The sequence below is a fragment of the Brachyhypopomus gauderio genome, chromosome 6 (assembly GCF_052324685.1).
Source record: "Brachyhypopomus gauderio isolate BG-103 chromosome 6, BGAUD_0.2, whole genome shotgun sequence".
NCBI classification, from domain to species: domain Eukaryota; kingdom Metazoa; phylum Chordata; class Actinopteri; order Gymnotiformes; family Hypopomidae; genus Brachyhypopomus; species Brachyhypopomus gauderio.
Window position 1 is genome coordinate 19,404,084 of NC_135216.1, and position 27,611 is coordinate 19,431,694.

A 27,611-nucleotide genomic window follows, 5' to 3' on the forward strand; every position below is an offset into this window, starting at 1 on the left:
TGATTATAGTGGCATCATTCTTGTGGTTCCGATTATAGTGGCGTCATTTCTGTGGTTCTGATTATAGTGGCGTCATTTCTGTGGTTCTGATTATAGTGGTGTCATTCCTGTGGTTCTCGCCCCACTCTCACCCCACAGCCATTTCTCCTGTCCTGCTGTCACAAACACTCTCACCAGTACGTACCTCTCCTTCACACCTTCTCCTTCTCCTCCCTGCCTCCATCTCTCACCAGTACGTACCTCTCCTTCACACCTTCTCCTTCTCCTCCCTGCCTCCATCTCTCACCAGTACGTACCTCTCCTTCACACCTTCTCCTTCCTGCCTGCCTCCATCTCTCACCAGTACGTACCTCTCCTTCACACCTTCTCCTTCTCCTCCCTGCCTCCATCTCTCACCAGTACGTACCTCTCCTTCACACCTTCTCCTCTCTGCCTCCACCTCTTCCACCAGTATGTACCTCTCCTTCACACCTTCTCCTTCTCCTCCCTGTCTCTAGCTCTCTCCTTAACTCAGCCACTCATCTGGACATGTCGGGTCAGAAGACCAGTGCAGTTTGCAGGAAGGATGGGCAGTTTGCATAAAAAAGCAATTAAGGCTTTTTCTCTTCAGCTCGTTAGTGGATTAGAGTGACGAGGGCGGGGGCTCGTTAGCAGGCGAGGCTGACGTGGTCTATGCTAATTGGCTGGGGGTGTTGGCCTGTGCTCACCTGGTTGCCATTCTGTGGTGACCTGCTTCTCTGCCGCTCTCGTTTGCTACATTAAAGGCCCATTAACCTTTGCAGCGAACTGGCTGTGTGCAGACAGCTGTGACTTTTAGTACAGTGTGTGTGTCTACTTTTAGTAGAAAGAGAGTGTGTGTGTGCATGCATGTGTGTGTATGTTCATTTACCAAATGGAAGACCAGTTTATTCTGAAAACATCAGAAATCAGCTTACTGTTCAGTCGGAAAATTATGGTGTGCTGTCTTTAATAATACTCAGAAAGTGAGGGTGTGTTTAGGTGTTTATCTGAGCTGTTGTCTTTAATAATACTCAGAATGTGAAGGTGTGTTTGGGTGTTTATCTGAGCAGTTTTCTCTCATAGGGAGGAGATGGTGAGGCTCCGCCCATCTGTGAACATCATCAGAATCCAGAGTCCAATGAGAGCAGCGCCAGCTTCTGTTTTGACACTAGGTAACGATCTTACACACACACACACACACACGCACACACACACACACACACACACACACACACACACGCACACACAGGCAGACACAAACAAACACAGACACACACACAGACACACTAGTGGCTGCATAGACTAGTCGACTAGCACTTCCACTAGTCGCCACAGAGGGAATCCATCTTCAAAACTGGGCTAAAAAAACCTCTGTAGCACTCGGTAGTATGGAAACACTCGGTACTTTACATACTGGGTAGTATGGAAACACTCTGTACTTTACATACTGGGTAGTATGGAAACACTTCAGTAAAGACGAATTCAGTTCTATAGTCAACTGCACAATATGTAAAGCCACAATAAAGTTCAATAAAAATAAATCTGCGATAACTCCCACAGTAGCAGGAGAGAACCTGTTAGGAATGGCAGGCTGGTATCACAGAGTATCCCAAGCGTCCACTCACAGACGAAAGACAATAAAGCACGAATTTGTTTGTTAGCTTTTCTGTAAAAGACTTTAGACCAATTTCTGCTGTTTCTGGCAAGGGGTTCAAAGACATAAATCACTTTTTTGAACCATGCTACACACTCACGGCTAATGCTGTGATGTGGAGCCCCATCACCTGAGGAGAGTTTCCACAGAGGTTGGAGGACACAGCCATACTTTACAGTCACAGCTCACTCCATTACAGACATTTCTTTGAAATAGAAGTGTGATTTAGATCCTGTTTGGCTGTTGTTTAAAATAATATTTGATGCATTTGTTTGTGTTGTCAATCTGCATTAAATGCAGTGTAATGCGGTCAAAGATCTACCCCATCACTGAACTATAGAACAGTGTTACAGAGACTAGACCTACTGGGAATTCCCACCAAAAGCGTGTGGGTGGAGCTCCGGCACATATACGTGTCAGGAGGGCCCACGACTGTAGGGGGAGCTGCAGGACACCTGGGGAGAAAAGGGACAGGACATTAAAATATACGGGTCATACTACAGAAATGTCCACTTTTGTGTCCCTAGACTTTAAAGGACTGTTGCATTTTAAAAGCATTCAACCATTTTAGTGTTTTTCCAAGTATGCCCAAAAATGCCTGTCCTCGCTGTCATGTTGGGAAACTAAGGGCTTTATTTCTTAATGGAAAACATAACTCAACTGCAGTTATGTGTCCATAAAGGTCCAATATATCACACAAAATATAAAAAAATATAATATTGCAAATAAATATAATAAAATACATAATAAATGTGTATGTCCCCAATATTCATGTCACTGGTGTTACCGTATGACAAAAGACTATTATTTTAATATACAAAGCCATGCTGATGACATCACAGGAAGTAATTTTGTTTCCTCTCTGAAGATTAATGAAAACAGACACATTGTAAGTTCAATGTCATTTTTCATTTTTTATAAATTTTATCATCTACCCTAAGATTTCCTTCGAAGCTTTAGTGCAAGTCACTGGTATGCCCTACTTTAATCTTTGGAAAATGAATATAGAATAATAAAAATTTATTAATTTATACATAATTCAGTGAGTAGTTCATGACTGTCAACATGTGGTTTGATTCCCTGTGGCAGCTATTTTGTAAAATATTTTGTTTGTTATGACAGTTGTCACTGGTGTTACCGTCACTGGTGTTACAATCCTGATGGGTAACGGTACATGAAATCTTCAAATAAATGTACAAAAAAGGCAAAAAGCCATTTAGGTGTACCTTATATATGTTCTTATAGCCAATTAGTACAGTAATAATGTAGTATAATTTAAAATCCTAAAAAACATACAAAATTATGGTATAGCCTGGGCCGGGGCTCCGGGTATTTAAGGGTGGTGTAAGACAGTAGGAAGCCTGTATGAGAATGTGTCCGAGTGATCTGCTGACTGAGGCCAGTTTTCACTAATAGGACTGCTGATATTTTGCAGGAGACATTACAGCTGTGTCCAGTTGTTTTAAGTCAGGAAACCATTTATTTTTCTTTGCTTTTTTTACTTTCACTTTGTTTATTAATAAATTGAAAAAAACTTACTTGGAGGTATCCTGTGCTCTGGGAGTGGTCATGTGGTCAATCCCATACTCTGTACCTGACGCTAGACACGCAAAGATCCTGGAATCCCTGTGGAGTACACTGTCCTCCAATGGGGATTGCTACACGCAGTTAAAATAAATAAATATGTAAATTCATTTTGCGATTGCCCTGAGGTGTTTTTTTTTTTTTGTTTGCTTTAATGCTAATTACAACTACTCAACTAGTTGACTGTTTTTTGAACAACTACTAGGTCGTGCAACCCCTAACACACACACACACACACACACACACACACACAGCTACTCCGGCTGAGCTGTGCTGAGGTGTTTGTCTCTCTCTCAGGACCGATGTCCACAAGCGCTGTCCTCTCTGTGAGGTGATTTTCCCACCGCACTTTGAGCAGCGCAGCTTCGAGCGGCACGTGGAGTCGCACTGGCGGGAGTGTCCCGTCTGCTCCGAGCAGTTCCCGCTGGACTGCCAGCAGCACCTGTATGAGAAACACGTCCTCACACATTTCGACGGCAACGTACTCAACTTCGACAACTTTGACTAGGACGGAGCGTGCTGGAGACATAATGTCGTCTTCGGCTTTTAACGCAGCTGGACTTCACACAGGAGACGGAGAAGCTAAAACAGTTTGTTTGGCACTTTTTGATGACATCACTTGGCCGTGTGCTAATAATCAATTTTTGTCACCGTTACTCATCAGAATGTTTGATTTGCACATCCACAGAAGTGTTGCTCAGATGTCCAGATTCATGAGGGCACTGTAAACGATGTACTGATGTAAACGATGGTGTCCAGTTCGTTTCGGAACAACAAAACAGAAACAAGAATGGAATGTTTTTTTCAACACATTACATTTCCATTTGTTGGACTAGCCATACAGGATGTAATGAAAGTTGATGACTTCATCTATAAACATAAATGGTATCTAATGGCTTTATTTTATGTAGAATCATCTACTATAGAGAGAATCGTTAGTATGTACCACTCAGTGGAAGTTTTCTGTATGTTTTTTTGTTTTTATATGATGATAAAAGCGTGCAATGTTTTACATTGTTTTGTGAAAAATGTAATAAGTTCTATTCTTTCTCTCTGGTCTTTACAACGTTGTGATGAGTGACAGGAATCACTGGTTCACGAGTTGAGGCATTTAGAAATGAATGTAATGAAAATATATGCAGTAAGGATTTCCAGTTTTCATTCCATAATATCTGAAATGTCAGAATTGGCTTGAGAGAACAACAGTGTTCAGTTCTGCAATATGTACCCTGGACGATAAATCCCAAACACCATGAACAATAAAACACCATGAACAATGCTGAAGACTTGTTTAGGGTCATATTAGGTGCATTACTACACCTGCACAATAATAAGAATACAGATAATAGCCCAATGTCTGTGCCATACACCAGGGTGGGTTTTACTCCAGAGGAGATGAAACCAGTGCTTTGATTTCTAAGAGCATGTACAGTTTCAGCTTGATCACTGGAGTTGACATGTCAGATCTGAGATGTGTTGATTCCTCCTGCTTTGCTGCTGCGGTGATCAGGGACAGGCAGCCTGCAGACACCCACGCTGCCTTTGAAGTCCTCGTTCTTAAAGATGATGCTGTCTTGGATTCAGAGAGCTTTGAATCGTTTTGTCATCTCTTCTTCCACTTGAGCTTTAACACACTCCTTCTGAATTTTAGTTTTTCTTGTCTTTAAAAAATCCTGACAGAGGTTCTGTTATGTCCATGTAACCATTGTAAAATTTATCAGTGTAAAGTTTTAAAATGCAATGTTTGTCTCTTAAAATGTCTGCATCATGATTGCTCTGTGAATGTGAAACAAGCTTGTATTGGCTAATAAAGAAATCTACAAGATCTGTGAAGTGTTGTTATCTGTAACTAACACAATGTAAGTTATATTCATCCACTTTATTTTCTTTTTCTGAATGTCCTAAGCAGCTTTTGAAACCATCTCATACTTACATTCACCTACACACACATCAATTGATACAAAACTTGCCAAACATACAAATAGCTTTTGCTACACAAAATGTTCCACAAAACATATTAAGAAAATATCATTTTCAAACCACATTACAAAGACAGTACAATAGTTTCACTATACTGAATATCACACTTCATCTGACTTAATAACAAGTTTACAAATACAGATCCTATGTTCTATGCCTGTGTCGTCTGACAATTGGATGTGTGAGTGTGTGTGTGTGTGCGTGTGTGTGTGTGTGTGTGTGGTTATGAGCCAGACAATGTGGGGTCCAAATACAAAGTAACAATAGAACGATGCATCTACATAAGCAATGAAACTGGCATGTTTTACTCTACACATGCACGCATGCTCACACACACACACACACACACACACACACACACACACACACAAACAAAAGAGACATGACAAATATGTGTGTCTCATTTGATATGTTTTTGGCATCTTGAAACTTCTTGCTAACATCTCACATCAGGGTCATCTGGACACGTGACATGTGGTCCATACACATCATATATGTGGTCCATACCTGTTCCCAAATTTCACAGCACCAAAAATACTAAACTTCAGATAAGAACTGGACACACGTGAGCTTATCTTAACTGGGAACAATCACTGTGACTGATCACACAGACTTCAGAAAGGAATTAACCAGCAAACAGCAGCCGAACAACCATTTAGACGGGCCATCTCACTGAGAATCCTTCTATCACGCTTCAGCACATTCTATCACGTTTCAGCACAGTCATTCTATCACGCTTCAGCACATTCTATTACGCTTCAGCACATTTTGTCATGCTTCAGCATATTCTGTCACGCTTCAGCACAGTCATTCTGTCACGCTTCAGCACATTCTATCATGTTTCAGCACAGTCATTCTATCACGCTTCAGCACATTCTATCACACTTCAGCACAGTCATTCTATCACGCTTCAGCACAGTCATTCTATCATGCTTCAGCACATTCTATCACGCTTCAGCACAGTCATTCTATCACGCTTCAGCACAGTCATTCTATCACGCTTCAGCACATTCTATCATGGTTCAGCACATTCTATCACGGTTCAGCACAGTCCTATCACAGTTCAGCACATTCTATCACGCTGCAGTACACCAGCAGCTGTCAGGAGACCCGTGTTCACTGCATCTTGGCTTCTGCCTGTGCAAGGCAAGACCCATAATGGTCCTGAACACCAGACTGGTAACTACTATTAGACTGGTCTGCTGCATACATGAGAGATCTGGCTCTTCATCTGAGCTTTACAGTGTGTTTCCCCCCACAGTTACAACAGCAAAGAGTATAAAATGATCAGTGAAATGGGATTCATTGGATTAATTCTTGTTGAGATCTTTTTCCTTTAGGTAGATGAGCTGAACAAGTTGGCCAAGCACAAAATATACTGCTACTGTCAACTACGTGAGGCATACTAGCCACGTGAGGTATACTAACCACATGAGCCATACTAACCACGTGAGGTATACTAACCACATGAGCCATACTAGCCACGTGAGGTATACTAACCACATGAGCCATACTAATCACGTGAGGTATACTAACCACATGAGGCATACTAACCACGTGAGGCATACTAACCACGTGAGGCATACTAACCACGTGAGGCATACTAACCACGTGAGGCATACTAATCACATGAGCCATACTAACCACGTAAGGCATACTAACCACGTGAGGCATACTAACCACGTGAGGCATACTAACCACGTGAGGTATACTAATCACATGAGCCATACTAACCACGTAAGGCATACTAACCACGTGAGGTATACTAATCACGTGAGCCATACTAATCACGTGAGGTATACTAATCACGTGAGGTATACTAATCACGTGAGGTATACTAATCACGTGAGGTATACCAGCCACGTGAGGCATACTAATCACGTGAGGCATACTAACCACATGTGGCATACTAACCACATGTGGCATACTAACCACGTGAGGCATACTAACCACGTAAGGCATACTAACCACGTGAGGAATACTAACCACATGAGGCATACTAAAATGGACACAGCACGTGTGAAACGGAGCTCTGCAGAGCGCATGCACCTGTGAAGCTGCAATACTGCAGACACCACAGTGAGGTGACGTTGCAGCAACACTATTCTTCAGACAACACTAGTATCCAGACAGCAAGACTACTGACACAGACACTGTAGACGAGCCATCTGTGCTAGGGAGCCGGCACAGATGATTCTACACACACCAGTGCGGGTTCTGCTTGAACACTCCACTCTGGGGGAGGAGATACCATGGCACTTTGGAGCTCCTGGCAACAGCAGGGTAGTGACAAAGAGGTCAACACCAGCACACAGTGACACGGTACCACGGTACCATGGTGACTGGGCTTCCTTGCTCCTCTGTCTCTGTCTCGATTTGTAAGGGGACACACTGCTTGGTCCATGTCTAGGGAGTGAGACAGATACCACAGTGCTTCTTAGTCTTGGGTTGTTGTTTTATGTTAACTTTTTTTATGTTGACCCTGGCAGTATTGTGACCTGAGATTGACGCTTTTCCCATTCAAACTCTACAAATGAAGAGATGAACACTTTTCACATTGAACCCCTACCATCAAGGAGATTAACACTTTTCCCAATTCAAGGAGATTAACACGGATCCCATTCAAACTACAAACGAGGAGATTAACACGTTTCCCATTTAAACTCTACAAACGAGATTAAGACGTTTCCAATTCAGATTCTACACGAGGACAATAACAGGTTTCCCATTCCAACTCGACAAACGAGAAGTAAAATCAAATAAAGAAGAAATAAAACAGAATAAAAAATAGACATAAAAATGTGTAATATATATCTATAGAAATAAAATATTTGTGTGCTAAAATATATAGTGTAAATAAAATGATACAAAGTCTTGATATTAATAATAGTTACTAATATATGCTAAATGCTTCTTTACAGATATGTACATATGTGTATCTATTTAGCTTTGCTTTACTGGAAGAAAATAAAAATAGAAACTTAAGAATATGACATTTTTGTTGCATCTTTCTACTGCACTTTGTCATAACATGAAATACATACAAAAATTGGCAAGAAGCAGTTGTGTGATGTGTCGTCTGTTCCGTACGTCCTAGTGTTGGGAGAGTAAGGGCTAATGTACGGTAACACTAGCACTAACTACAATAACAAGGAATGATGTAAACGGCTTGTGCAAAAAACACTTACAAACACTGTGACCATAAAACAGTTCAAAGGTCGTGAAGAAAGTCTGCAGGGTGTGCGTGCACTCGCAGGTGTGTGTGTGTGTGTGTGTGTGTGTGTGTGTGTGTGTGTGTGTGTGTGTGTGTACGCAGGTGTATGTGTGTGCACGCAGGTATGTGTGTGCACTTCTATGTGTCTTTCTGTGCATGTGTGAACTTGTGCGTGTGTGTGGTTATCACAATACAGAGTGGAAGCTGGTTTGTGTGCATGTGTGTGTGTGTTTAACGCAATGCAGAGTGGAAGATGGTGTGTGTGTGTGGTTAACACAATGGAGACTGAAAGTTGATGGTGTGGGTGGGTGTTTCTCACAGTGGAGAATGAAAGTTGATGGTGTGGTGTCTAAGGCCTTGAGAGGTTTTGTAGCTTTTCCCACAGCGACACTTGAAGGGTTTCCTCACACGAATCTGAGTCCTGTGTCCATTCTTGGCATGATACTTTATACCATTCACATTCTTCAGCAAAAATAGAAAGAGAGAGACAGAGAAAAACTGATGAAAAACTAGTTAATAATGATCATTAGCTGGTGTTGATGGTGATGGTAATGAGTGAGTGGGTTAGGGTAAGGACTGGGTTAGGCTTAGGGTAAAGGGTGGGTTAGGGTAAGGGGTGGGTTTGGGTTAGGGCAGTGGTTGATCGTGATTTGTTGATGGGGGGTGGCGAACATAATCTGTTGACGGGGGGGGGGGGGGGGGGGGCGGTACAAATTCAATAAAGGCCCGAATCTAGCCCTGGTTCACACTGTTCCGCAGACATTTTAAACATCCAGGGCTTATGCAAAACGAACAGGCATTAAAATGACAGGCTTAAAAAGGTTAATTTCTTCCAATTGCTTGCACCCCACCTGCAATACCCATGCGCCCCACTTTGAGAAACGCTGGGTTGGGGTAAGGGGTATTTTAGAGTTAGGGTAAGGGGTGGGTTTGGGTAAGGAGTGGGTTAGGGTTAGAGATGGGTTAGGATTAAAAGTAAAGGTTTAAAATATGATTTAACAACCATAAATGCACAGGCTCACTAATCTTATAAAAATGCTTGAGGAAAGGAAGCCATTGAATTATGGGGTCTTGGGAGCGAAGGTCTGTAGAGGTCCAAGGCCTCCGTGTGTAAGAACTGACTATAAGGGCCTATCGGTTAAAAATAGGTTAGGGTTAGGTTGGGGTCGGGATTAAGATCAGGATAAGGATGGGGTTAGGGTGAGGATTGGGCTTGAGGTTACGGTTGGGGTCAGTATGGGGATTAAGGTTGAGGGTTGAGGTTAGGGTTAAGGTTGGGGTTGGGGTTAGGATACGGGTTAAGGTTAGGGTAGGGGGTAAGGTTGGGGTTAGAGTTAGGATGGGGTAGGGTTAGGCTTGAGATTGAGGTTAGGGTTGGGGTAGGGGTTAGCATTAGGCTTAATGTAGGAGTAAGGTTAGGGTGAGTTAGGGTAAGGGGTGGGTTAGGGTTAGAGGTGGGTGAGGGTAAGGGGTGGGTTAGGGTTAGGATTAGAGGTGGGTGAGGGTAAGGGGTGGGTTAGGATTAAAGGTGGGTGAGGGTAAGGGGTGGGTTAGGGTTAGGATTAGAGATGGGTGAGGGTAAGAAGTGGGTTAGGGTTAGAGGTGGGTTAGGGTAAGGGGTAAGTTAGTTAGGGTAAGGAGTGTGTTAGGATAAGGGGTGGGTTAGGGTAAGGGGTGGGTTAGGGTTAGAGGTGGGTTAGGGTAGTGGGGTGGGTGTGCTTCTACCTTGTATCTCTTCTTGCAGCCAGGAACGGGACAGGCGAAGGGTTTCTCCTCCCCACCATTCATGCTCATAGAGCTGAGGATGGACTCAGAGCTGATGGCGCTCTCTGTGGTCCATGACTCATCACTATCTGAGTCTTCATATTCCACCTCCTCTTCCTCACATTCACTGCCTGGGGCGGAGACATATCAAGCATCACACATCAAAGTAAGACACAATAATTGAAAATGCACTTTCACTGGTGTGGTGTGGTGTCTTTACTTATTCTGTGAGGTGTTTTCACCCTCTGTTTCAGCTTTCAGATCTCTAGGGTTAGAGTTTCAGATCTCTAGGCTTAGGGTTCTATATCTCTAGGGTTAGGGTTCTATATCTCTAGGGTTAAAGTTACGGTTCCAGATCTCACTTCTTACACGTTCACAAATGTGATTTTAAAGCCTATATTTATCAAATACAATAAAACTAACACACACACACACACACACACACACACACACACACACACACACACACACACACACACACACACACACACACACACACGTGCGCACATTTACCTGTGGGTGTACTGCTGCGGAAGGAGGATGAAGGGGTGATGGGAGGGGTGACAGGTGGAGTCAGGCTACCGTTGCTATGACGAGGGGGTGTAGAGGTGTTCCGGGACACGCCTCCAGTGACAGACAATGAAAGTTTGGGCTGAATCTTCTTCTTCTGATTCTCCTGCTCTCTGCGTGCTGCTTCTGTCATGAATCTACACAAACACACACACACACACACACACACACACACACACACACACACACACACACACACACACAGCTCATGTTTAGTAACTGCTAGTGTGATGCAGAGTGTGGCCACATTTTCTAAGCCCCAGAAGTGAAACGGTATGTCATTGTCATCATTGAGTTATATCCACACATCCACACACACACACACACACACACACACACACACACACACACACACACAATCTCACCGGTTGATGTAGCTCAAGGCAACATATGTTGGTTGCTGTAGCTCCTGTTTCTCCAGCACTCTGGGGTCTGTATCTTTCAGTGAGGAAGAGGAGAAGAGAGGAAGAATAACAGAAGTATGACTATAGTGATGAGAGAGGTTACATAAACATTTCACACAAGAGAGAGCAGAGAACTCTCTCACACACACACACACATACACATATAAACACACATGCACTCTCACACACACACACACACACAGAATTCTCACACATACACACCACCAATACTCATGACACTCACACATGCACATTCACATAAACACACACACACACACACCCCAAACTCCCAGCCCACAAACATGCACACACACATATGCACTGACACACAAATACATGCACACTCGCACACTCAAACACACACTCACACAAACCCCACTGTCTATGCCACACACACACACGCAACACTCACACACACACACACAAAAACTTACATCTTGACCCAGCAGGCAGCTTCCACTGCCTGAGGCATAGCACACAAAACTTCAAAAGCTCCTAAAAACTGTGAGTGTGTGTGTGTGTGTGAGGGTGTGTTTGGGAGGGTGTGTGTATGCGTGCACATCTGGAAGCGTGTGACACGAGTGCCCTCTTGTGGTGTCCTGTGAAAATGCATGACCAGGACACGAATCTAAACGCTGCTCTGCTCACACCCTGATCACATCTGACCAGTGGGCACCGCTCAAATTACCAGCAATGACCATTCAAATAACAAGTGGGCACCGCTCGAATAACCAGTAATGACCATTCAAATAACCAGTGAGCACTGCTCAAATAACCACTGGTCACAGCTCAAATAAGAGTGGAAACATAATAACTGGCACAAAAGGATCAGTTGTCATCACCCATTGGTCCTCACAGCAGGAGCTACGGTACCTGTAGGAGATGTAATCAGCTTTAAAACCAAGAGGAAACTTGCTGATGGGTTTGGTGAACAGACCATCAGGATGAAGGATGCGTCATTTCCAGTGGCAAAGCATTTTAATACTAATGGACTTGTATTAATGAGTCATCTGTTTGTATTGCTATGGCAGCAATGAAATTAGAAAACTCAAAGAAAAAGAACTGATCTTTAGAAGAACTGATCTACTTTAGAACCCCATGAATGAATATTCTCATTTAAACATCTACATTTTCATATATAAACTGGTTCCTCCTCCTCCTATTGAATCAGAATATAAATATATGTGTGTGTGTGTGTGTGTGTGTGTGTGTGTGTGTGTGTGTGTGTGTGTGTGTGTGTGTGTGTGTGTGTGTGTGTGTGTGTGTTGAGGTGTGTGTGTTGAGATGTGTGTGTTGAGATGTGTGTGTTGAGATGTGTGTGTTGAGATGTGAGTGTTGAGATGTGGGTGTTGAGGTGTGTTTGTGATCACATGTAGCAGGTGCAGGTCAAGTTAGGGCAGTTAATGTTTTCCAAATTTTATGATTTCCTTTCACTGACCAAAGAGGCACACAGACAACTCAACATACACACACAGACACACTCATGTGCACAAACACACACACACACACACACACACACACAAAAGCTGTTATATTCATTATTTCTTCATTTAGTCAAATTTCACAAAACAGTGAAAAGTCAGATTCTGCTGCTCCGATTGCTGCAGTGAAAATGCAGTGCTACTAAGAACTGATGGTAATCTTGTTTTAATTGAGCTCTGAACCATATGTGATCCATCTGTGTAAGTCTACTAACACTCCACAGGGCTGCTGAAGTCGTCTCTCATAAACCTGCTCTATATTCAGACCCTGATGTTAATATTACCCCCTATCAGACCTCACTGAGTATTACTGCTGTCGAGAGTATAAAAGCGATCAGGTGCATTTAGAAGACATCCATCTTACTCATAAATACTGAAGGGAAAAGATTGACACTGGAACTGCAAAATATTTCATGACCCACTATCAACTGAAGGGCTAATGCCCCCCCCTTGTGGCACCCAATTATATATCATGGGAGGAAATTCAAAGAAAAAGGACTGATCTCCACTTTAGAACTTTAGAGCCCATGAATGATGTTCTGATTTAAACATCTACGTTTTCATATATAATCTGGTGCCTCCGTTCCTCCTCCTAATATATATATATACACATATATTGTGTGTGTGTGTGTGCGTGTTTCTCCTTGGGGGAGGGGGAACACAGGAATGCCCTACTTGTGTGTGTGTGTGTGTGTCTTTTCAGCTTGTTCTCCAGACGGCTAATTAAAAAGCAGGTGAGCATTTAAATACATTTCAGATCAGCAGGTCTCCGGATGGGGGGGGGGGGGGGGGGGGGGGTGTTGGGGGACTAAACCAGGCTGTCATTACATCCTCTAGACCTCAGTAGTTCACAATACTACACTAACAGATGACAAAACACAAAGTAAGCACCAATAGATAAACATGCAAAATCACATATAAACACAGGCATACTCACAAACACAGGCAGTGCATATGCAGACAAGTATATACAAGGTGGGTGTACGTCCTACATCCTACACATACACACATACACACACACAGAGGATCTGCTTGTGTAGCACCTCCCCCCAAACCCAAAGAGTGGGCGCGCACACACACACACACACACACACACACACACGCACGCGTGCACGCACACGCGCGCACACACACACACACACACAGTAAATGGGTGTAGACAGACATGAGGGATTTTCCACTAGATCTTACTAACTACCTCATAAAAGGACTGAAAAGTCTTTTAGAGCAATTCACTGAGTTTCCCTTACAAACACACACACACGCGCACATGCACACACGCACACAGCATCACTGACCTAACAGAATGTAACACTTCAAAATCAAAACCATTAAACAAACAACATTTTAGATGGGTTAACATGTAGCGTGTGTACTATTATATGTTGTAGTTCACTTCACTACAATTTTTACATGTTTGTCTATGAGATAATATTTATGGGAGAGAGCGTAAGAGTGAGAGAGAGAAAGAAAGGGAGTGAGAGATAGAGTGAGATATACACACACACACACACACACACATATACATATATATATATATATATATATATATATATATATATATATATATATATATATATATTAGGGGTGGGCATAGATTATTTTTTTTTTTATCTAGATTAATCTCACTGAAATCTTGAAATTAATCTAGATTAATCTAGATTAAAATGGCTCATATGTGTGCTACCCAAGTAATTAAGCAAGTGACTAAAAGTCAGTCTTTGAGATAGGGTTTCTTAATACAGAGGGTGCATTAGATCAGGGGCTCCAGGATCTCCTGTTTCAAAAATGCATCAATGACTGCTTGAGAAAGCTGTTCTACTTTGATACTTGAAGAAAAAAAAAACATTCTCAAAAAATGTAGGCTACTCGTGTTCAACGGTTTATTTAGTTAAACATGAATTTGTAAGCCTACATACTGTACATTAAAAGGGGTTGATAACATGTTTATTCAGCTACACATTATATTTGAAATGTAAGCCAACATTTAGTACATTTAACCTCATGGACGTAATTTGGGGGGGACTTTTTCAAAAGCTGGTTTTGGTCCTCTGCAGTATTAAGGGTTAAAAAGAAATATTTAAATAGCGACGAATCTAGCGCTAGGACCATGCAGAAAACGACCGCTCCGAGCTCCGGTCCGGTAACAATTTACGTTCCTAAAAATGAATTTTCCATGAAGCAAACCTGGCGACTTCGTGGCTGCGTCCATGTAAACACACGTACGATTTGAAAACTCGTTCTTGCCCCTACTGTGCAATTTAGTTAAGAATACAGCCGAGCTAAACTATCAAGTTGAAAGTCATCATAGTTTGCTTACCCATTTTGACCCAGTTTCCAACCCAACTTTAAGAATAGATTAACGCGATAATTTCTATATCGCCCGATAAGAATATCAAATTAACGAACGCCGTTAATGCCGTTAAGGCCCACCACTAATACATATACATATATATATTTCCTGTTCCACTTAAATTTCAAATGTACATATCCAAAATATCTAAATGACTATTTTTTTAAACATTGTACTTGTTATAAGACAAACTGTAAAATTTGGTGGAAAAATAAGCGCCTTAGATATTATTCAAAAGACCGAATACCTTTGAACCACCTCAAAAAATGGCCATTTTCTCTTGTCCCACACATTGGGTGACCAACTCCTTTGCCAAATTTAACAATTAAAATAAGCTCTAAATAAATTACTTCCTCGTGTATATTGTTGAAATGCATCTCCTTTACTTATGAACACAACTTATTTGGTCTACATTGTATTGCATGTCACAGTTTTTACACTATTAAGTTGTGTCCCACAACATGCGCGCAACCCTGTTACCATAAGGAATTTTATCTGGCAGAGAAAGGGTTAAAAATATTTGTGTACTAGCACAAAGGAATTTGCATCACAAGGACATTTCCTGCCCACATGGCAAGAAAAATGGTAAGTGCTCTAACAATTTTCAAGGTTTTTTTCCAAATATGTTTGTCCAAGTTGTGTGTGTCACTCAGTGAATGCAACCCTGTTCCTCATATTGTAAGACTAATATTGAGTAGAGTCAAAATTTACTTTATATACTTATATAACCATATTTGTCCTTGATCTTGTATACATAGCTAAATTTTACAGTGAGCATCTGTTCCTGGGGTAGACCACAACTTAGCCTAAATTTGCAACCCTGTAAGTCGCAACCCTGTTACTGCATACCAATTTACTGCACACCAATCTAATAAAGAAAAAACTTCTTCCATATCTGAGATTGACGAATCAAACTTTTTGATAGTTTATAACCTGTAGATTATAAATATATGATTTAAAATGATCAAATTGAAGATCGAGAGAGAGAGAGAGAGATGAGAGATTAAAAAATTGTATTGAAGTGCAAAGTTTCCAGGGAAACAGGACATCTTGGTCAGAGGTTCTTCATCAGCCGCCCTATCCACCTTTTTCCTGGAATCCCAATGGGGGTTGCCATGACGTCTCACTATTTCCGTTCCCCGGTTTCTTAGTTCCGGTCTCGCTAGCGTTTCAGCATCGCTAACCAAAACATTGCTAGTGAGACGAATAAAACTGGCTTTGATACCGATTACGTGCTTCAAGTATGAGCTCAGGCTCGACATGTTCCCTTGTCGGGTGCCATAACAACTCAAAAAATTGAAGTTGTTGTTGGAAAGTATATGCTTTGAACACCAGCAGCTTCGTAAACACTGTCCGCGTCCGGCTCCTTTTGTAGTAACTTGGATATTTTTTTCAACATTACTTAATCACATTTAAAATAATTTTATTAGATGCAGCACAATATAACAAAAAAGATGCCTTAATTGTCAAATTTGATCAAGCCAGTCCAAAGATATTCAAATTTAAATCGTCTGTATTTTTTAATGCAATTAACCTACATCTTGTGATCAAGAAATGTGCGCTAGTTTTACCATGTGGCTAGTGCCCGCCGTGATCATGGTTCATCGGACCAACACGTTGTCTTGGGACCCTTAAAAACTACCTTAAACTGTACAGACTGGGATGAAACGTCAGGAAACAAACAAGAATATAATGTAACGGTCCACGTATCTATTAATATCTTTTGAACAGTCCCACAATGTTTTTGAATGGTCCAAATGCGAAGTTAAAATTCAAGCAGGCTCAAAAAGAAACAGGAGCACGAAATGCGAGTTCTTCTAACGGGATGAGAGAAAGTGGACATTCAATTATGTCATATTACCAAAACTCTGGGAAGAACCTCCTACAAACCGATTAAAACAGCGATTTATTTACAGCGCGCTTGCGATCACTGACCTCGCTTATGCCCGGTTCACACTACACGATCTTAGGCTGGTTTTTCAGTCGCTGACTGTTTTTTGTAGATCGCCGACAGAAACTGTGGTCGGAAGCAAATCGGCGATCACTCGTCGCTCGCTCAGTCCTGTAGTGTGAACTGCTGAAAGACGCTCGCCGACTCATCGCAGACGACCGGCAGATATCTAGCATGTTTAATATCTAGCCCGGTCAGCGACTGAGTCTTTGTGAGCCCGCGTCGCCGATCAGTCATGTAGTGTGAAAGCCACAACAACTGAAAGACTCGCGATTACAGCACAACCAGTCACGTAGTGCGAACGGCACAAAAACCTGACGACTGAAAAGTCGTGTAGTGTGAACCTGGCATAGACAGCGCGACCGGAGAAAAATGTCCGCGGCTCAATCATGATCATGCGGGGATATCCAAGTAACTACGTTTTGCTTTGCATTCCATACCGAAGGGAAGGAGCCTAGCGTGGCTTGCAGTTTTAAAACTGAAATACCATCCGAAGAGGATATATGTTTGCTCGTTTCACTTTGTTGAAAAGAAGCCTACAGAGCTGCATCCTGACCCGGAGCTGTATTTGGGTTACGATAGACCACCCCAAAAGAAGAGACGAATAGTTCGCATGAGCCAAACGGATCTACAAATAGTTATAGTAAAAGTAAAACTACAAACAAACGAGATATTATACATATAATTTATTGTTTTTCAATGTTTCACAACATACGTTCTGCAATGCACGAGTAATCCACTGTCTCCACTACTCCACTCTCCCTCAGCATTACCCACGCCTGATGTTTACCTCGGCTCACGGTCTCACTTGGCTCTACCTCAGCTTTAAAAAAATGAAATCACCATGTTTTTTATACAATACCTTTCCTATTTTGTTGCTATAAAGGTAGTTGTATGCCTCTGTGCTTTTATAATTCCGTAGCTCTTCGCCATCTACGCCTTCGGGAAAGACGAAGTAATTGACTATATCAATATCGCTAACTTCAGGCCACAGCTTCATGTTATCAACCCACTCTGAGAGCGTTGAGGGGTGGGGCACTGGTAAAACACAGTCACCACAACTTCTTTTAACGCTCGTACTGTGCAGCCACCTAGTATTATTGGCCGTGTATTTTTAATAAAGCAGCAACGAACGTCCACTTTCTGACTCGCTCATAATGTAAACACTACAACCGGAAACCAACAACCGGATTCAGCTACGAATCATGGGAAAGGTTAAAGTTCAGGAAAATCGTGGATAACTTAATATAAAGCACATCATACAGGCCGTCGTCTTACAAGCATAAACCATCCATTATTGGGCAAGCCTGCCCTCTGGTGGTCTCCATATGACAGTACAATAACCTTTAAGTTGTTTGAATTTACTGGTTTTGACAACTTTAGTTAGTTCCCTAATTATATAGTTTAATAATGCATTCAATTTACCTGAAGCATAACTGAACACCACTAACATAAAAACTATAATAATTAATCTAACACAACCAAGATTACACAACTATAATAACTAATCTATCACAACACACCTATCATAAATAATCTAACACAACATAACACAAATATAACTAATCTAACACAACTAACATAACAGACCTATCATAACTAACACAACATAACTATCATAACTAATCTAACACAACTAACATTACATAACTATCATACGTAATCTAACTGTTAGGTTACAGGTTAATCATGATACTAAAACTCGGTGACAAACCCATTGTGGCCGTGCAGCATTTTCAGTTATCTCAGGACATTTGAGCTTTTAAATGCACAGTGGAGGAACTCAGGAGAACTTGGGAGAACTCGGGCAGTGGACCAACTCAGGAGAATTCAGGAGGGACTCGGGCTGAACAGGTGTGATTGTGTAGTGGTTTGTTTCAGCTCCAGTCTCACACCTGCTGTAGTTCTTCATTGCCCTGGACAGCAACGACTAGCACACACACACAGGACTAGCACACACACACAGGACTAGCACACACACACAGGACTAGCACACACACACAGGACTAGGACAGGGTGGCATCCACTGTCACCCCCCCCGCCGTGAAACCGTAGCCGTTGGGGTGTGACGCTGTTCTTGTGGTTGTCAGGCAGGGGCCTGTGTACTAGAACAATGCCCTTCTGAATACACCACGTCAAACATCGCCATGCCAACACTTGCCTGCCCTTGTTATGATGTCCCGCTGTGATCGCACGGTCCAGGAGCGAGCTGCCCTCGTAATGTGGAGACGTGTCTGGACCACTCCTCACACGCCTGTGAGCAGACGTCAGCAGGCCAGACACAGACAGCATGATCTCATCAGCCTTCCTCTCCACTGACACCAAAGAAAGACTGAACTTACAGTCAGACAAGTCACACACACACACACACACACACACACACACACACACACACACACACACACACACACACACACACACACTCCTACAGTGTGACAGAAGTGGTGTCCATGGTGTTTCAGTCCTGTAGACTGAAAAGCATGAGGAAGCTTGTTGTCCTCAGGTGAACTCATCCCACTGACAGGTGGGACACAGCTGAACTGGTCCACTGGTCTTTGATGTCAGCATTGCTAAATATGAGTGTGGGTTTGAAGAACACCACCATCTCCCACCAGCCTCACATCTCAGTCACACATCACAGCAACTACGACTGCTCTGGTAACTATGGATTGCTATGGCAACTATGGAATTCAGAGCAAAATGTGGACTGTTGTTGACCTGAATCACAATGAGCAATCAGTAACTTCCTTATTGCAGAAAGGAATATAGACCACCACACACACACCACCACCATCACCACACACACTAAACCACCAACACCATCACCACAACTACACACACCACAACCACACACACCACAGGGCTCTAGAGTGCGACCAATTTCGTCAATGGTGCGACTAAAAAAAATCTGAGGTTGCACCGGTGCGACTAGCTGTTCGACGGGAAAAAGTCTCTGTGGTCCCTGTGGTTCAACAACAGACCAGTGTTATTTTCGTTGACGAATAAATTTTGTCATAGTTTTCGTCAACGAACCTTTTTTTTCATGAAGAAAACTAAATAAAAACTATGGCTCTGTTCGAAATAGCTTACTACATACTGGATACTGCATACTGGACTCAGTATATACTGGATACTGCATACTGGTCCTCGTAGTAGTATGCAGTACAGTTTCCAGTATGCGACAAAAGCAAAGCATACTACGGGGTCACGTGAACGTAGCGTTGCATGATGGGATGCAGTACACCACGAAGATAGCTCTGTCCGCGTACTGGAATATTTTGCGGAAGTAGTAGGTCATCCGGGCATGTTTCGTGTACTGGAAATTTTCATTTTGGTCACATACTGCATACAGCATACTGATTTGGGGCTTTGAACAGAGCCTATACGAAGGGATAAAAATGATGACTAAATTAATAGACATTTTCGTCAACGAATAAAAACGAGACGAATTATTGGCCAGCGACGACATCCAATCAGACCTGATTTATTTTGAGAAAGGTAGGGATAAGTTAAGAACAGATCCAACCATAACTACTTTAGCGTACACGGAGAGGCAGGACAAACCGGGTAACCGTCCAATCAGAACTAACTTCTTGACATCGCACAGAACCCGGTAAGACCAAGCCAGCCTGTGAACTCTGGTCACTCATGAAATTCAACTCAAAGTTAACTCGACAATGTCAGCAGGGAGAAAGATGAGCGGCGATATATGGACACATTTCTCCTTTGACGTAGAGAAAAACAAGTCGGTGTGTAAACCATGTGGGACAACGACGTCGGGAAAAATACGACAAATGAAATGACATCTGCGATCTATGGCATTGCTGTTTTTACGGCACATTGTTTTATATAAAATTTAATATGTATTGTTCATAACAAACTCCATGTTTTTTCAGGTAGAGCGGACCTACTGGTCATCAATGTATTGTTATTGTTATGCTCAATAACTATGAGTTCAGGTCAATAAAGTTGTTTGGAAATCTGTTTTTGTATATATTGCACATACAAATGATAATATTCTGTAACTGGTTAATAAATTTCATTTTGTGCAAGTGTATATAATGACCATTTATATTTTAGTCAACTAAATTCTAATGATAATTAGTCCACAAAAACTAAAAACAACTCCAATGACTAACTTATGACCAAAACTTAATTACATTTTAGTCAAAAGACTAAGACTAAAACTAAATCAAAAATTGCTGTCAAAATTAACACTGCTCCCCTCTGCCTTTCACCGGCAGGCAGCAGCACACAGATCAGGTAAGGCAGAGATGATAATCAAGTCTAACGTTGCCTACAATATTGCAAAAGAAGAACTTCCCTTCACTAAATTCAAGTCAGAAATAATTCTTCAGAAGAAAAATGGCTTGAATGTAAACCCGACGTACAGCAATGATGTCGCGTGCGACAAATTGTTAGTTAATTATTTACAAGTCAATATTGTCTATGTATATGGACAGCAATAAAAAAAAAGTGAAACCGGTAAAACTGCAGTGTTTACATATATGGCATTGGGCAGATGCCCTTATCCAGAGCGACTTACATTTTTTAAATCTCATTTTTATACAAGTGAGCAATTGTGGGTTAAGGGCCTTGCTCTGGGGCACCTCAGTCATGGCCTTAGGTCTGGGAATCGAACCCATGACCCTCCGGTCACAAGACCAGTTCCCTAACCACCAGGCCATGACTGCCCTACCACACACACCACCACCAACACCATCACACACACACACACACACCCCATCACCACACATACCATCACCAACACCATCACACACACACACACCACCATCACCACACACTGCATCTCCAGACACCACCACGTACACACCACCACACACACACCACCATCACCACAACACACTACCATCACCACACCAAACCACCATCACCACACCAAACCACCATCACACACCACCTCCACACACCACCACCTCAGAGGGCCTGGCAATGTCGGTGGTTCCCAAACATCAGACAGTAGTTCACTGAAAAGGTGATACAAGCAACCATTTAACATGACAGCTTTATTTACCATGATATGCACAGGCTCAGCTACATTTGCATTTGAATGGCAGCCCATAATGACACCCCATAATGACAGCCCTTAATGACAGCCCTTAAGGAGTCTCTTCAATGTACTTTCACTGATGTGGAGGAACATATTCCCATGCACAGCTCTGTGGTTTCACCAATGCCAACCCTACAGCCAACCATGTGAACAGTGAGGAGAGAGCAGACGACACAGGGAGGGAGAGCAGGGAGGCACAATCACTCAGACAGAACCACAATCTCTCAGACAGAACCACAATCACTCAGACAGAGCTCACTCAGACAGAACCACAATCACTCAAACAGAAACACAATCACTAAAGACAAAACTCACTCAGACAGAACCACAATCACTCAGACAGAACTCACTCAGATAGAACCACAATCACTCAAACAGAAACACAATCACTAAAGACAAAACTCACTCAGACAGAACCACAGTCACTCAGACAGTACCACAACAACTCAGACAGAACTCACTCAAACAGAACCACAATCACTCAGACAGAACCACAATCACTCAGACAGAACTCACTCAGACAGAACCACAATCACTCAAATAGAACCACAATAACTAAAGACAAAACTCACTCAGACAGAACCACAATCACTCAGACAGAACTCACTCAGATAGAACCACAATCACTCAGACAGAACCACGATCTCTCAGACAGAACCACAATCTCTCAGACAGAACCACAATCGCTCAGACAGAACCACAATCGCTCAGACAGAACCACAATCGCTCAGACAGAACCACAATCGCTCAGACAGAACCACAATTGCTCTGACAGAACTCACTCAGACAGAACCACAATCGCTCAGACAGAGCCACAATCACTCAAACAGAACCACAATCACACAAACAGAACCACAATCATTCAAGACAAAACTCAGACAGAACCACAATCGCTCAGGCAGAGCCACAATCACTCAAACAGAACCACAATCACTCAAGACAAAACTCACTCAGACAGAACCACAATAACTCAGACAGAACTCACTCAGATAGAACCACAATCACTCAGACAGAACCACGATCACTCAGACAGAACTCACTAAGACAGAACCACAATTACTCAGACAGTACCACAATAACTCAGACAGAACTAACTCAGACAGAACCACAATCACTCAGACAGAACCACAATACCTCAGACAGAACCACAAGACCTCAGACAGAACTCACTCAGACAGAACCACAATCGCTCAGACAGAACCACGATCTCTCAGACAGAACCACGATCTCTCAGACAGAACCACAATAACTCAGACAGAACTCACTCAGATAGAACCACAATCACTCAGACAGAACCATGATCTCTCAGACAGTACCACAACAACTCAGACAGAACTCAGTCAGACAGAACCACAATCACTCAGACAGAACTCACTCAAACAGAACCACAATCACTCAGAAAGAACCACAATCACTCAGACAGAACCACAATCACTCAAACAGAACCACAATAACTAAAGACAATTCACTCAGACAGAACCACAATCGCTCAGACAGAGCCACAATCACTCAAACAGAACCACAATAACTCAAGACAAAACTCACTCAGACAGAACCACAATAACTCAGACAGAACTCACTCAGATAGAACCACAATCTCTCAGACAGAACCACAATCACTCAGACAGAACTCACTAAGACAGAACCACAATCACTCAAACAGAACCACAATAACTAAAGACAAAACTCACTCAGACAGAACCACAATCACTCAGACAGAACCACAATTGCTCAGACAGAGCCACAATCACTCAAACAGAACCACAATCACTCAAGACAAAACTCACTCAGACAGAACCACAATTACTCAGACAGTACCACAATAACTCGGACAGAACTCACTCAGACAGAACCACAATCACTCAGACAGAACTCACTCAGACAGAACCACAATCACTCAGACAGAACTTACTCAGACAGAACCACAATCACTCAGACAGAACCACAATACCTCAGACAGAACTCACTCAGACAGAACAACAATCGCTCAGACAGAGCCACAATCACTCAAACAGAACCACAGTCACTCAAGACAAAACTCAGACAGAACCACAATCGCTCATACAGAGCCACAATCACTCAAACAGAACCACAATCACTCAGACAGAACTCACTCAGACAGAACCACAATAACTCAGACAGAACTCACTCAGACAGAACCACGATCTCTCAGACAGAACCACAATAACTCAGACAGTACCACAATAACTCAGACAGTACCACAATAACTCAGACAGTACCACAATAACTCAAGACAGAACTCACTCAGACAGAACCACAATAACTCAGACAGAACTCACTCAGACAGAACCACAATAACTCAAGACAAAACTCACTCAGACAGCACTACAATCGCTCAGACAGAGCCACAATCACTCAAACAGAACCACAATAACTCAAGACAAAACTCACTCAGATAGAACCACAATCACTCAGACAGAACCACAATCTCTGACAGTACTACAATCACTCAGACAGAACTCAGACAGAACCACAATCACTCAGACAGAACTCACTCAGTCAGAACCACAATAACTCAGACAGAACTCACTCAGACAGAACCACGATCTCTCAGACAGAACCACAATAACTCAGACAGTACCACAATAACTCAGACAGTACCACAATAACTCAGACAGTACCACAATAACTCAGACAGTACCACAATAACTCAGACAGTACCACAATAACTCAGACAGAACTCACTCAGACAGAACCACAATAACTCAGACAGAACTCACTCAGACAGAACCACAATAACTCAAGACAAAACTCACTCAGACAGCACTACAATCGCTCAGACAGAGCCACAATCACTCAAACAGAACCACAATAACTCAAGACAAAACTCACTCAGATAGAACCACAATCACTCAGACAGAACCACAATCTCTGACAGTACTACAATCACTCAGACAGAACTCAGACAGAACCACAATCACTCAGACAGAACTCACTCAGTCAGAACCACAATCACTCAGACAGAACTCACTCAGACAGAACCACAATCACTCAGACAGAGCCACAGTCAGTCATGGTCCTGTGGTAGGGAACTGGTCTTGTGACCGGAGGGTCGTGGATTCGATTCCCGGGGACGAGGCCATGACTGAGGTGCCCTTGAGCAAGGCACTTAACCCCAACTACACCTTGGGTACTGGGCTAGGGCTGCCCACCGCTCTGGGCACTCTTGTCGTGCTGAAGGCGAGATGCGTGAAGATCAGTCTACCGTAGGTGAGCTACCATCTTCAGCTCCATTCGTCTGTCCTGCACACCAGGTAAAGTGCTGCAGGGAATCAGTTTGATTTGGTGGCAGAGCAACTGGGAGAGTTTATGGTGGAGCAGTTCTGGGGTGATGGTGCTGAACAGCTGGAGGCCATAAACAGGATTCTGGCATTAAACCCATTGGTTGTTTGAGGTGTAGAAGAATGACATGAAGTCCCATGTTCATGGCATCATTCACAGACCTGCTGGCATGATGTCTAACCTGCAGTGGGTTGGTGTGTCTCTCAGATATGCTAGTACTGGTCTCTCAAAGGATGTCATGACTATGTGCATCAGGGCAATGGGTCTGGAGATAGTTCTGTGATGGTTGCTGTTTTGGGGATAGGTATTACTGTGGAGAGTTTAAAGGGTCAACTTTACACAGCTCAAATGATCTGTTGAAGATTTGTTTTAGGACCTTCAGACATGAGGGTGAAATACCATCTGGGCTTGGAAGTATCTTTACCTTCTGTCTCTAGCCGAATTCTTCATCTTCACCATCTTCACAGATCTTCAGTGCAGCCGTGCTTGGAGCCGGGGAAGGAGGCGCTGTCTTCTGAATGATGTGTGAATCTGTGTTGAAGCAGTGTGTAGTGGGAAACTCAACCTGCAGTAGTGTGTGTTCATGCTCATCAACCACCCGATGACTCCCCATGTCTGAGGCGATGGCTTCTTCTAAATGGTGATATCCTGCAGGTGTTTCCACCCAGGTGACGGGTGGACCCTCTTCTGACTAACGCAAACTTTTGCCCATGAACCAGGGTTTGACATTGGATCCAAGCCTCTGTAAGAATGCCAATGTTCTCACAAAAAACACAAAAAAGACACAGTCACAGTGTCTGTGTATTGATCCAAGCAGTTTGTTGTATAAACTCACATAGCAGATTTAAACTTCTACCTGTAGGAAGAAGATGAATGAGGTCATCAGGCCTCTAGCAATGTTTATAAACCTGTGCAGTAGCAGCAGCCAGACACCTTCCCTAGTGGAACATGCATTAAGTGGTGTGTATTTGGGTATCTGAGTGAGATCAGCTCTCTTGAAGTCCGAGAAGAGAGTCCATGAATTTATGCTCTGCATTGGTTATGGTTCCACCAGGTTCCACATTCTGCTCCTCGTGATGTGGACGTGCCTTGTCAGTAGAGGTGAAGTCGGGGAGTTGAAGCACACAGATCTCCTCAGCCAGGTCTCAGACAGGATGAGCTGAGGGATGTCCTTGTCTGTGTTGTTAATCAGAACATTGCTACTGGAGTTTAGCTAGCGCACACGCTCATGTCAGCTGTGACAGCACCTGCACATTCAACTGAAATGTCCACAAAACTGCCAGAAGATGTGAAAATGACCCAGACTGTCTGATATATAACAAAATGTCTGTACATGTCCTCTTGCTAGACTCACAGATGACAAATCCAATGGACAAGAATGAACAAAGTTTAGGTCAGTCTTTGTGTAAGTGTAAGAACGTTTTCACTCTGACTGTGCACGGTGAAACAGCATTGGGGGCATGCGGTGATTGGCAGTTAAGTCTAAATTAAACTGCATACTTTTTCACATTGTGGCTTAACCTGCCAAGTCAGTGTGCTAGGATAACATTATGTTTGGCTACACAGAAAGTGATGTTGTGCTATCTAGAGAAGCTAGATAGTCATTACTTTGACATTACTTTGATGTACCTGAATTTGGTTTTATTGAAGGAAGGAGCTGAAGAACAGGCAGGGATCCCTCAGAACTCGTGTCCTCGTTATCAGAAGGCCAGACCTTCAGGGAAGGTCTTGAGTTATTTTCTTTTGCACAGAACAGAACATCCGTGTGGTGTTCATTAAATGAGGTCTGTCTGGTGTGTGACATGAGACGGTGAGAAGCAACAGGGAGCTGAGAGAAAGTGTCTATCAGTCACGGGGTTAGTTCGTCACTCACAGCATTAGTTCATCACTCGCGGGGTTAGTTCATCACTCGCGGGGTTAATTCATCACTCGCGGGGTTAATTCATCACTCGCGGGGTTAATTCATCACTCGCGGGGTTAATTCATCACTCGCGGGGTTAGTTCATCACTCGCGGGGTTAGTTCATCACTCGCGGGGTTAGTTCATCACTTGCGGGGTTAATTCATCACTCGCGGGGTTAATTCATCACTCGCGGGGTTAATTCATCACTCGCGGGGTTAGTTCATCACTCGCGGGGTTAGTTCATCACTCACGGGGTTAGTTCATCACTCACGGGGTTAGTTCATCACTCACGGGGTTAGTTCATCAGTCAGTCTGGAATGTCTCTGTTCTAATATGAACATTTACACAGCTCACATAGTCTAGCCTGACCTGACTAAAGT

The 27,611-nt window shown here is 42.9% G+C and overlaps 2 protein-coding genes across 5 annotated transcripts in view; one reads left to right on the forward strand and one right to left on the reverse strand.

Moving 5' to 3' along the window:
- Positions 1-5,560, forward strand: part of tax1bp1a (Tax1 (human T-cell leukemia virus type I) binding protein 1a) — a 26,635-nt gene extending 21,075 nt beyond the window's left edge. For 2 of the 3 annotated variants that reach the window (XM_077009441.1, XM_077009442.1), the window contains exons 16-17: positions 1,084-1,172; positions 3,536-5,560. In XM_077009441.1, coding sequence (XP_076865556.1) covers positions 1,084-1,172; positions 3,536-3,746 — 300 coding nt within the window. In that variant the 3' untranslated portion in view covers positions 3,747-5,560. The other variant, XM_077009440.1, reaches the window with a different exon arrangement.
- jazf1a (JAZF zinc finger 1a) overlaps positions 5,099-27,611 on the reverse strand; it is a 24,732-nt gene continuing 2,219 nt past the window's right edge. Inside the window, exons 2-6 of one of the 2 annotated variants that reach the window (XM_077009443.1) lie at positions 26,959-27,043; positions 11,132-11,204; positions 10,710-10,903; positions 10,158-10,327; positions 5,099-8,894 (exon numbers count right to left, since the gene is read on the reverse strand). In XM_077009443.1, coding sequence (XP_076865558.1) covers positions 8,748-8,894; positions 10,158-10,327; positions 10,710-10,903; positions 11,132-11,204; positions 26,959-27,043 — 669 coding nt within the window. In that variant the 3' untranslated portion in view covers positions 5,099-8,747. The remainder of the gene's footprint in view (positions 8,895-10,157; positions 10,328-10,709; positions 10,904-11,131; positions 11,205-26,958; positions 27,044-27,611) is intronic. The other variant, XM_077009444.1, reaches the window with a different exon arrangement.